The following is a 12,566-nucleotide window of genomic DNA, read 5'->3' as shown; positions in this document are numbered from 1 at the left end:
ATTGGAGGGCATTAGGAACAGAAACAGATTAGTATAGTAGCAGACAATCTGGGCATTCATTATATATATTTGCAGGTTAGAAACAGTAACAAATTAGATATAAAAGAAGAGGGAAAGGGAAGTGTCAAAATAACTGCCTTGGGTAGGGAGGAGTGAGACAATGTCAGCAATTCTCAATGCTGGTGTTGAGAATCACTGCCGTTCTCAATGAGGAGTGATTTTGCCACCTAGGGGACACTTGACATTTTTGGTTCTGACAACTGGTAAGAGGAGAGAGGACCACTACTGGCATTTAAGTGGGTAGAGGCCAGGGATGCTGGTAAACATCCAATAACGTACAGGACAGCACAACAAGGAATTAATCACAGAGCATTAACAGTCCAAATGCCAAGAGTATTGAGATCGAGAAATCCTGGCCTAGATGAAACAAGACTTGCTGTGAGTTGATAATGTTTAAAGCTGGAAAACAACAACAACAACAACAACAGAGGCTGGTTGATGGGTAGGGGAAAATTCATTATACCGTTCTGTCTACTTTTGTTAACAGGCTAAAAAATAAAATAAGATAAAAAAGGGGAAGAAAATAACTGCCAGGCTTCTAGCTTGATTACATATAGAGATGGGTAAGACTCAAAGAGATAGCTGTTCTATTCCGCTGGGTGCTTATTTGGAGGTAGAGGGTTAGGAAAGACATTTTCAAAAGCACATTCCAATTCAGAAAACTACCCTCAATTAAGTTTACTCATTAATACATCATATTAATTTGTTTCCTCTCTATATTATAATTACCTGTTTCCTTTATCCTCATGAGATCCAGTGATCATTTAAGAACATGTGTTGGAAAGTGTTCAAAGTGTTTTATAAACATAATGCATTACGGCCGGGTGTGGTGGCTCATACCTGTAATCCCAGCAGTTTGGGAGGCCAAGGCGGGAGGATCACTTGATGTTGGAAGTTCAAGACCAGCCTGGCCAACATGGTGAAACACCATCTCTACTAAAAATACAAAAATTAGCAGGGCGTGGTGGCAGGCACCTGTAATTCCAGTTACTCCCAGCCCGGGAGGCAGAGGTTACAGTGAGCCAAGATCGCGCCACTGCACTCCAGCCTGGGTGACAGAGTGAGACTCCATCTCGAAAAAAAAACAAAACAAAAAAGCAAAAAAACATAATGCATTACACCAGTGCTAACTTACATTTTCACAATCTTCTTACCCACCTTTTTCTAATTCAGTAGTTCTTAAACTGTGGTCTCCAGACCAGCAGCACTGGCAACACTTGGGAGCTTGTTAAATGCAAATTCTCTGGCCCCTCCACCCCAGAACTACTAAATTAGAATTTCTAAGACTGGGATCCTGCAGTCTGTCATAGTAAGATCTCCCTGAGATTCTGATGCAGCTAGAGTTTGAGATCACTAAAGTGAAATCCTTATTGAACTGCTGCACTATGGCACTACTGCTGTCTCCCTTGGTTCCAATGCATCATTTATATATTAAGTTCCCTCTGACCTTTCCTCATTTTCCCCAATACTACTACTTGGGACTCACAACAACAAAGAAAAACACAAATGCAGCAGGTGCCCAACCCTTCTGGCTGTATTAAAGATGATGACCTCTTCTGTCAGCTAAAATACCCTTATATTAATTTTAGACAAAACATTTTTATGTTAAAGAAAATCTGAGGACTCCTGAAAATTCATTCAAGGAACCCTTAGGAGTCCATAGATTCAAGGTGGAATATTATTGTAAAACACAGAGGAAGCATTTCAACATAGTGTCCATTTATACCACCGAAACAGTGTGATATGCTAATAAGAAACTAGAAAATAAAAAAACTCGTTTTTGGTTTTTTTTGAAAAGGAGTGTCACTCTATTAGCAAGGCTGGAGTGCAGTGGCAACCTCCACCTCCCAGGTTCAAGTGACTCTCCTGCCTCAACCTCCTGAGCCACTGGGACTACAGGCATGCAGCACCATGCCCAGCTAATTTTTGTATCTTTCGTAGAGACAGGGTTTCACCATATTGGCCAGGGTGGTTTCAAACTTCTAACCTCAAGCGATCCACCCACTGTGGTCTCCCTAAATGCTGGAATTACCGGTGTTAGCCACTGCACCCCACGAAAAAAACTTGTTTTAGTACCTGGATTTTTACTTCATAACCACAGAAAGGTAAATATTACATAGTTTCCTTACAGGTAACATAGGAAACTGGACTAGGTTCTCAACCAGGATTAAATAGCAGAATGACCTGAAAAGTTTTTCAAGCTACTTATGCCCAGCTCTTCTTCTCCCTTCAGAAAATGACCTGACTGCTTGAAGTATCTTCCTTCTCTACAACACTAGAATTCTGTATTAGCAAGTTCACTACCAAAAAAAATCAACTAAAAAGAATTTTTCTTTATATTAAAAGGAAAATGTCAGAGAAAAGTAGAGAGGCCGGGCGCAGTGGCTCACACCTGTAATCCTAGCACTTTGGGAGGCTGAGGAGGGCATATTGCCTGAGCTCAGGAGTTCAAAGACCAGCCTGGACAACATGGTGAAACCCCGTCTCTACTAAAATACAAAAATTAGCCAGCTGTGGCAGCGCGCGCCTGTGGTCCCAACTACTCAGGAGGCTGAGGCAGGAGAATTGCTTGAACCCGGGAGGCGGAGGTTGCAGGGAGCCGAGATCACACCACTGCACTCCAGCCTTGGTGACAGAGTGAGACTCCGTCTCAACAACAACAACAAAAAAAGGTAGAGAGTTAAAATTTTTCCAATTTAAATTTTATATTCATAGGTAATATTAATTTTCTTCAGGTATCCCGTAGATTGTGTTCAGGTTAAAAAACCATAAGCTGATAGAACATCTTTACATATTTTACCTTAAAAGCTTAAAGAAAAAATTGGGGGGGGTGGTTAATGAACACAAGAACTAACAAAATTTAACTTACCATATAATCCATGTGCTCAGATTAATTATAATACAATGGGGCTCTGTTCTGGAATTCTTGAAGTGCTTCAGTGAATGCTGGCTTTCTGAGTTTTTACCACATCCCTGAAGATGAACAGAATGCTATTTTGTATGACTTACAAATATTTGTTTCAAATTAATCAAAACTTAAATTATATTCACACTTACACTGAAAAGTTTTGTTCTGTTTTTAATTTCAGGCCAGAGGAGAAAGTTTCAAAAAAGCAACATGGATTCTCATTAAATTTAATTTCTTGCAAACAGGTTAACATGCTTTTCAATATACAGTATTTACCTAAAACAATCATGGGCAAAGTTAATTTCCCTATCATTTAAAAATGTACACACTGTCTGGCACACTGTGGAACACCCAGCATCCTGGCAGGCCAGTGGTGCCCTTCCACAAACACACATTTCCCAATCCTGTACACAACTTCACCCCAACCCACTGAGAACTACTGAGACACAGACCAATCAGCGATTTCCCTCACTAGGTAAGTAAAGAAATGAGATGCAATTCTGGTTAATGCAACATGAAGGGAAGTCAAATCTGCTGAATCTTTCCAGAAAGGTTTTTTTCTTTTTTAAAGAGGAACACAACCATGAGGTTGAGGATGGCAGAGCAGAGAATAGAATAAACCTCAGTTTTTAATGTTCTTTCCATTAAATTAACTAATCCTGAAGTGGCCTTACTTCTGGACATTTCGTGTGAGATAATGAAGATTTCTCTTATTTTTTTTAAAAAAGTATATACTTTTAATTTCATTAGAAAATTTATTACAGATATTAATAACTTTTAAACTTTAAGATTTTAAACTATTTTGCAAAAGCAGCAGAAAAATCTGTTTTGAGAGAAAAAAAATTAATCTGAAAGGTGGATCCATTTCCTAAGTAAATACAAAAGGTAAAGACTGGTCCAGATACGGGAACTACTGCAAATAGGTTGAATTCCCTCTGCAAGTATTTATAAACCACACTTGATTACTTTCTGAACATAGCATACCTTTTACTTTACCTTAACAATCATTTTTAAGTTCATTCTTGGAAAATTTCTATCTAAATTGGAATAAATTTATCTTAACTCCTATGCATGACCAACAGTCCAGCTCACAATAAGCATTTAAGGAAAATATTTCAGATAAACTCACATATAAATAACACTTTTCTTACCTGGAAGCCACACTTGAGGCACAACCAAATATCAGAAGGAAGTACTGGCTGCCCATCATAGAATCTTCTTTCTTTTAAACATTCTGAGCAAACTGACCACAGATTCTCAGCTATTGCTCTCTTTACATGATTCACGCTGATAGCAAGACTTACATGTTGGCAAGTTAAACCTACTGAATAAGATAAAACAAAATCTCAACATTTTCTTTGCTACACCAAAGTGCTACCACTACTAAGCAAATCTCAAAAGTATTAAATGTTGTTCACTAAAAAGCACAGATTCAACACACAAAATAACTCAAAAAATATATGCTATGTAATTCCATTTATATAATGTTCACGATATAACATAATTATAGAATGAGAGAAGAGATTCACGGTTTTAGGGGGCAGTGGACGCAAGGCAGAGGGTGTTGCTATAAATGTACAGCACATAGGGTGGTGATGATACAGTCAAGTATCTTGATTGGTGGTGGTTATACAAAGCTATACACGTACTAAAATTGGATGATGTTTCAGGATAGCCAGTTTGCTGCACTGAAGGATGTCTGAAGTATCTCTTTAAATATCATTAGGACCTTACCTGATGTCCCTGATTTATTACGGTTTAAATTTTTGAACTAATTTTAGATTCACAGGAAGGTACAAAGAAATATACAAGGAGGTCTCATTCACCCTTCACTGAGCTTCCTCTGATGTTAATATTTTGGACTACTATAGTAAAATATCAAAACCAGGAAGCTGATGTTGGTACAATCCTTAGAACTTATTCGGATTTCACAAGACATATGTACTCATATGTGAGTGTGTGTGTATAGCTGTATGCAACTATGCACACCTAAAATGGAAATATTAAAAATATCTCTTTAAATGGAGAAAACAGGCAAGAAAGTGAGGAAAATCCTCAGAGGCCTAAATCAAAAGCATGAGACTAAAGAGAAAACCAAGCCCTGAGGCCAGCAGCTCCCAAAGGCCATCTGCCAAGATCTGGTGGCTTGGTGACATGGTTTTAATAGGCCATGAGAAAGAGACCAAAAAAATAAAAATACAAATAAAAAAAGGCCAATCTAAGTTACTTCATATTATAAACTAGACAAAATCCTAATAAAAATACCAACAGGATTTTTTGGAACTAGACAAGGTGATTCTAATGCATACGCAGAAAATAGTAAAAATAAAGACTAACAGATTTCTCAATTAAAAACATATACAGTCAGGCCGGGTGCGGTGGCTCAAGCCTTTAATCCCAGCACTTTGGGAGGCCGAGACGGGCGGATCATGAGGTCAGGGGATCGAGACCATCCTGGCTAACATGGTGAAACCCCGTCTCTACTAAAAAAATACAAAAAATTAGCCGGGCGTGGTAGTGGGCGCCTGTAGTCCTAGCTACTCCGGAGGCTGAGCCAGGAGAATGGCGTGAATCTGGGAGGCGGAGCTTGCAGTGAGCCGAGATCGCGCCACTGCACTCCAGCCTGGGCGACAGAGCAAGACTCCTTCTCAAAAAGAAAAAAAAAAAAAACACACACACACATACAGTCATCCCTCAGATACTTGAGGCAGGGAGGTGGGGGGCGTAGTTGGTTCTAGGACCTCCCCACATATACCCAAATCTGTGCATACTCAAGTCCCGCAGTGGGCCCTGTGGAATCTGCATTTAGGAAGTCAGTCTCCTGAGTATGCAGTTTTTACGCATCCCAAGAATAGTGTATATTCCGTCTACGTTTGGTTAAAAAAATTCATGTACAAGTTGATCCTCAGAATTCAAACCCATGTTGTTGAAGGGTCAACTGCATTGTTATTTCTTCTCAACACTATTTGGGATGCCAAATATCACAATTTACCAGCAATATCATCTGAAGAGTCTTCTTCATGAGGTACAGTAGGCCTTTTACTTCTTTTGGCTTTCTCAGGTAAAGCTTTACTTGGATCTTTCACCCGCATCTGTTATTTACTGAAAGGACTGAGGGGAAAAAAATTCATACATTTGAGTCTTCAAAATTAAAATTTTATATTTTATGTAATGCATATCAAAATTGAAATGACTTCAATTTTAACTGGTCTGGGATATTAACAGAGGAAGAAGGGAACATCAGTTGAAATGAAATAAATCTTTGTTAAATCAGTATACACACGCTATATTCCACGGGCTTTTGCCAACTATACTGTTACGGACTAAATGTTTGTGTCCCCACGCCAAATTCATATGTTGAAATCTAATCGCCAAAGCGATGGTACTTGAAGGTGAAGCCTTTGCGAGGTAATTAGGTCATGTAGGTGGAGCCCTCATGAATGAGACTGGCCTCTTATAATAAAAGCTACCTTTGTATCCACATGAGGATATACAGAGAAGATGGCGAAGATGGCCATCTATAAACCAAGAAGAAGGCCCTCACCAGATACTAGATTTGCCAGCACCTTGACCCTGGGCTTCCCAGCTCCCAGTACTGTGAGAAATAAGTCTGTGTTGTTTAAACCACCCAGCCTATAATAATTTGCTATAGCGGGCTGAACCAAGACACAGCCCCTAAATATAAGATGTCCAGGTGAATGATCAAAACTAAAGTTTTCATCAACGGAATAAGTGTTGCTTCTGGATAATGAGTTCTCTTCACCCTTTCCTCCCTTCTGCTAGCAAGGAAATAGTAGGAGCTGGATGAGCCATACTGGATCAAAAATGGAAGCTGTAAGCCAAGTACAGTAAAGCCACTCTACCTGTGCTGTACGACTAGTACCAGAATATTAAGAGAAAATTAAATTTCTATTTTTTTTTTTTTTTTTTTTTTTTTTGAGACGGAGTCTCGCTCTGTCACCCAGGCTGGAGTGCAGTGGCGCGATCTCGGCTCACTGCAAGCTCCGCCTCCCAGGTTCACGCCATTCTCCTGCCTCAGTCTCCAGAGTAGCTGGGACCACAGGCTGGACTACAGGCGCCCGCCACCTCACCTGGCTAATTTTTTTTTGTATATTTAGTAGAGGCGGGGTTTCACCCTGTTAGCCAGTATGGTCTCCATCTCCTGACCTCGTGATCTGCTCGCCTCGGCCTCCCAAAGTGCTGGGATTACAGCCGTGAGACCACGCCTGGCCAATTTCTATCTTTCTAAGCTACCACATTTTGGGGGGGGTTCACTCTAGCGTTTTATCATGAAAAATTTTAAACATCTACAAAAGTTAAAAGAACAGTATAATGAACACTTATATACTATTTAGATTCCACATTTATTAATTATTATTATTATTTTAGAGACGGATCTCGGCTTACTGCAACCTCCACCTCCTGGGTTCAAGCAATTCTCAAGCTTCCCTAGAGTAGCTGGGATTACGCTTGGCGCCGTGCCACCAGGCCTGGCTAATTTTTTTTTTGTATTTGAAGTAGAGACGGGGTTTCACCCTGTTAGCCAGAATGGTCTGGATCTCCTGACCTCGTGATTCGCCCACCTCCGCCTCCCAAAGCGCTGGGATTACAGTGGCTCACACTGCGCCCGGCTATTATTATTTTTTTGAGACAGAGTCTCACTCCGATTGCCCAGGCTGGAGTGCAGTGGCCTGATTTCAGCTCACCGCAGCCTCGACCTCCCCAGGCTCTGATGATTCTCCCACCTCAGCCTCCCAAGTAGCTGGGACTATAGGTGCACACCACCACATCCAGATAATTTTTTTGTATTTTTTAGTAGAGATGGGACTTCCCCATGTTGCCCAGGCTGGTCTTGAACTCCTGGGCTCAAGCAATCCACATGCCTTGGCTTCCCAAACTGCTGGGATTACAGGTATGAAGCATGGTGCCCTACCAATTCCACACCTATTAACAATTTGCTATGTTTGTTTTTATCTAAATATCAATATGTGTGTATATAGAGACACATATGTATGTGTGCATATATATATATATTTGTTGTTGTTGAACTGTTTGAAAGTTGTACAGATCTTGACAGTTCATCCCTAAATACTTCAGCATGTATCTCTTAAAAATAAGCACAGTCTACTATATAACAATGTAATCATATCTAAGAAAATTAATAATTTTCTAATATCATCTCATTTTCCATCATATTCTAATTTCCTTATTTGGCCCAAATTGTCTTCTATAGCTGGTTTTTTGAAAAAGATCCAATCAAGGTTTGCACTTTATATTGGTTGTGTCTCTTTAGTATCTTTTAATCTATTAACAGAACAGTTCTTCAACCTTTTACTTGCCTAAGACTTTAGCTTTTTAAAGAGATCAGGCCAGTGCATGAGTCACCTTGAGGGTCTTGTTAAAATGAAAGTTCTGATTGAACAAGTCTGGCACAAGACCTGAGATTCTACCTATCTAAAAAGCTTAAAACTGAAGCCACTGCTGGGGGCGCATAGAATACTCTTTCAACAGCAAAGTTGTATGTCTCACATTGAATTTGTCTCTTTCTTCATGGTATTATTTACCTCTATCCCTTACATTTCTTAAAAATTCAGTTAATTATAAAAGATTTTAGATACAAGCTAAGCATTTTTTAAAACCACTATATTTTGGAGTCTCTGTTAGAGTAGCTTAGCCTACCTATTACTCTCCTGCCTGGTAGCTAAGCAACATCGCAATTTTCATGGTTGCTGACTTACTTTTCAATGATCAAAGTAATGAATCTTTCAATTCAGTCCTAAATTCCAAATCTTGATTTATTCATTCCATATTTCACAATAAGGGAGCTTTCAAGTTTACCATTAAGTCCAACGGTCATCACTACTGAACTAAGTTGCAAAAATTAAGGGCTTCGGGGTTAGGAACATGTAAAAAGCCTCTGAGTTCCTTGAGCACTTCATCTCTACCTTCTCCCTCCAAACTTCCTCATCTTCTCTCCCCTACAGTTCCACCTTATAAAATCACTAATTTACGTATCCCCTTCTCTGATCGTAACTTCCCAGTTCTCCAGCTTGCCTGATCAGCCACTCATAATTTCCTATAGTGTCCAGGCTGACAAGAGGCTGCATCTCAAGTCCTTCCATGACCCTTACAGAAGGGTAGGGAGAAGCCGAAATGGCTAATGGAGAGCTGCGTCCTAAAGCAAGTCACATGGCACATTTAACTTCAAGTAGACATGGAGAGGGGTTGCCCATGTACAAAGAGGGCAACATTACATGTACCCAAAAAGAGGTGAACTGGAATACTTGTGCAGAGCCTTAAGGACGACATCACCTCTCTGGCAGAACCCAATCCTAGATGAACCCAATTAATCATTTTCTCCATGTCGGGAGAAAGTCTCTTAAGAAAGGAGACTAAGTCCATTATTATTCACTACACCTTCTGGTAAACCTACATACTATCCACAAAGCCACTTCAAATCTTCTTCACTTTCCTTAAACCTCTAACCCCTCCATCTCCCCACTAACTTATCAAAAACTGATCTAGTCGTTCACTAAGGGAAGAGAGACATAAGCAGATGGCAAATTTGATCTTTCTATTCCCAAATTTACAAACCTACCTCCATCAATTTAAATTTGATGTCCTGAAAAGAGATAGGTATAACTAATAAAGTACAGAGAAAATGGTCTATGAGAAACTGGTTATATTTTCCCGCCGTGGTACAGATAAGCTCTTGATAAAGATGAGCATTAACACAGATAATGCTAGCAAAATAATAAACAAAACCAGGCATTTGACCTACATACTATAAGCAACCTGTGCCTTTTTTCAAAAACACTGACTCAAACTTAACTTGGTAATGTAGAGGCAATTTCTGATGATTTTTCTGCCATATGTAATATGTCTAAACAGACAGAATCATTTGGTACAGTAACCCAGGATTCGGCAATCATGTATCTGCAGTTTTCCAATTTCCATTTAAGGCAAAAGGACAAATTTAAAAGTCCAATTATTAGAGCTTCCAATACTTTATATCATCAAAATTGTGTCTGGGCACTGGAGACTGGGAAGGATGGGAGTGGGGTGAGGAATGAGAAATTACTTAATGGAAACAATGTACATTATTCAAGTGATGGTTACACTAAAAGCCCAGTACCACTAGGAAATAGATCCTGTAACAAAACTGCACTTACATCCCTTACCTTTATACAAATTTACAGAACTGTGGCTGTGGAGCTCCGTGATCTCCCCCACATTTAGAGTTTTGATAGGATGCACGGGACTCAACATATAATTGTATTCATGGCTGACATTTATTACACAATGCAGTATGGATATACAGGCTTATCACAATAGAAAAAGACACAAGTGGAGTCTGGAGGAATCACGTGTAGGCTCCTTATGCGGTCTCCCTCCCAAGAGGGGTCAAACAAAACACACCCTTCCTCAACCAATGAAAATACAGCAACACGTATGCAACGCTTCCGCGCAGGGAAGCCCATCAGAGACTTGGTGTCCCGGATTTTTACAGAAGCTGGTAATTTCGGTGTAAAACATACTGTTCAGCACAAACCCAAAAATCTAAGTTCCCAGATGCCAAACAAGCACCAACATTGCAAGCAGTCCTTTCTAAAGATAGCAGTCTCAGGCCTGCTATGTTAACTCTTTTTAGCACAAATATGTTCTGGCCATTTTTCTCATGCGGTTTTCCAAACAATAAACTTTACAGTTTTCAACTTCACCATCACTTAACACCTGTCTTTTCTCTAAAGTAGGATGTGCAACCAAGTTGTTTAGAAAGCTGTTTTTAAACAGGTTATGCAAAAAGCCCATATCCTTAAGAAAAAGTCCTTTTTTCCCACTCTTGGGCAATTATTTATGGGAGTTGGAAAGAGAAGAAAAAAACACTATCTCCTTTTATATACCAAGGTCAAAAAGATGAGCAGCATCTTATGGTTTGCTGCGTATCACGCTCAGTTCTAAGCACTTCACAGATATTAACCCACTCAACCCTCACAGCCACCTTAGGAGGTAAGTTGCTATTCTTTTCCCGCATTTTACACTTGAAACTGAGAAAGAGAGGTTGACTTGCAGAGGTCCCAGAGCCAGTAAGTGGTGGATGGAGATGCGGACCCAAGCAGTCCGGCTCCAGAGCTCCTAATACACGACGATTCCAGAAAGTCGGGGTTAGACACGCTTCCTCCGGTCACCAACACACACAATCCGAGGATGTGAAGAGAAATGCGCCGCGAGGAGGCGGACGGAAGGGTGTGGGGCCGCCGCACGCCCAGGTCACCAGGGGACTCGGGCGCCTCCCAGGCGGACCCTCGCCAGCCCTGACGCCTAGGGCTTCTCCCGCAGCCGCAGGGACCCGAAGCCGGCAGAGCTGCGCTCACACGGCTCTGGGTGACCGCCCGGCGCCCCCAGGGGTCGGGAAGCCGAGGGGGGTGGGGAGCCTCTCTTCCAGCCTCGCCCACCCACAAGGGGGTCAAGGTCGCCGAAGCGAAGACCGAGAAACTGCGGCGACCATACCGCCGCTGCGACCACAGCTCCGCGTCCCCAACTCACCCCGCCCGTTCGGGCCGCCGCGTCTACAACCTGGGGAGATTGCGCCTGCGCGCCCGCCAGGCGCCAGGCAGAGGTGGGGCCTCGTCCGCCCACCCCCAGCCTGGCCCGGGAAGGTTCCAGGAGGCGCGCGCCGGGCCTGGGAGCGCGGGGAGGGGTGGAAGGGCGGGGCCGGCTTGGGTGGCGCCTGCGTTCTGCATGTCCTCAGAGCCCGGAGAGTCCCTGGTAATCTTAGAGTAACAGCTGCCGACTAGCAATTTATTAGGATCCTGGGCCAGCCCGCGCACCTCGGATGTTCCAGGAGTCCGGCTTAAGTTCCACTTGTTGCTGGGCGCCTTCTGAAACAAACTCCGATTTCCCTCCGTTACCCTCCTCTGGACTCTTAAAGTCACATCTAACATTCGTCATATATTATTGTGCTTTTCTTCGCCATTGCTGTTGTCTTACCTGGCCTTCTCTCTTCCTAACTAGATAGTACATTTCTTCAAATACACCTATACCTCCTCAAAGCCCAGTTATCTATTAAAGTGGCCAGCACAGTGCATGTTTAGTAAAAGTAGTTGGTTTGAAAATATTTTGTTTGAATCATGGATATTGCAAATGCCAACACTGGTTATGGATAGGTTCTAAAAGTCTCCTGATCTTTCACAACTCTTCAGCCAAGGGACAGATGTGGCTTTAAGGATAAGACTATTGGCGTAGAAATCAGAAGATACCAGAGTTAAAATTTTAAATACTAAATTTTACTTTAAAAACTTTTTTTATAACAGTATTTACATGTGGAGAATTTGGCAAAGACGGTTGGTATTTGCTTATATCGTACTTACAAGGACCATTCATTTAACAAATATAGTTGAGCACAGATATGCCAGGTGCTGTTATAGGTATAGAGGTACACTATCATTTGGGGGGTTAGGATAATTTTTTTCCCTAGGGAAAAAGAAAATATTCCTCAAATAAGAATAGGTTGTGTGGGCCGGGCGCGGTGGCTCAAGCCTGTAATCCCAGCACTTTGGGAGGCCGAGACGGGCGGATCACGAGGTCAGGAGATCGA

The 12,566-nt window shown here is 41.5% G+C and overlaps 1 protein-coding gene across 1 annotated transcript in view; it reads right to left on the bottom strand.

The window, feature by feature from the left end:
• Positions 1-11,560, bottom strand: part of USP45 (ubiquitin specific peptidase 45) — a 78,397-nt gene extending 66,837 nt beyond the window's left edge. Inside the window, exons 1-4 of the mRNA XM_011956453.1 lie at positions 11,516-11,560; positions 5,961-6,070; positions 4,120-4,292; positions 2,930-3,033 (exon numbers count right to left, since the gene is read on the bottom strand). Of these exons, the coding sequence (XP_011811843.1) occupies positions 2,930-3,033; positions 4,120-4,292; positions 5,961-6,060 (377 nt within the window). The 5' untranslated portion in view covers positions 6,061-6,070; positions 11,516-11,560. The remainder of the gene's footprint in view (positions 1-2,929; positions 3,034-4,119; positions 4,293-5,960; positions 6,071-11,515) is intronic.
• Between the last annotated feature and the right edge of the window lie 1,006 nt (positions 11,561-12,566).

This window comes from Colobus angolensis, unplaced genomic scaffold (genome assembly GCF_000951035.1).
Source record: "Colobus angolensis palliatus isolate OR3802 unplaced genomic scaffold, Cang.pa_1.0 Scaffold418, whole genome shotgun sequence".
NCBI classification, from domain to species: Eukaryota; Metazoa; Chordata; class Mammalia; order Primates; family Cercopithecidae; genus Colobus; species Colobus angolensis.
Note: the sequence above shows the minus strand (reverse complement) of the source record. Positions and strands in the feature narration are given on the sequence as shown.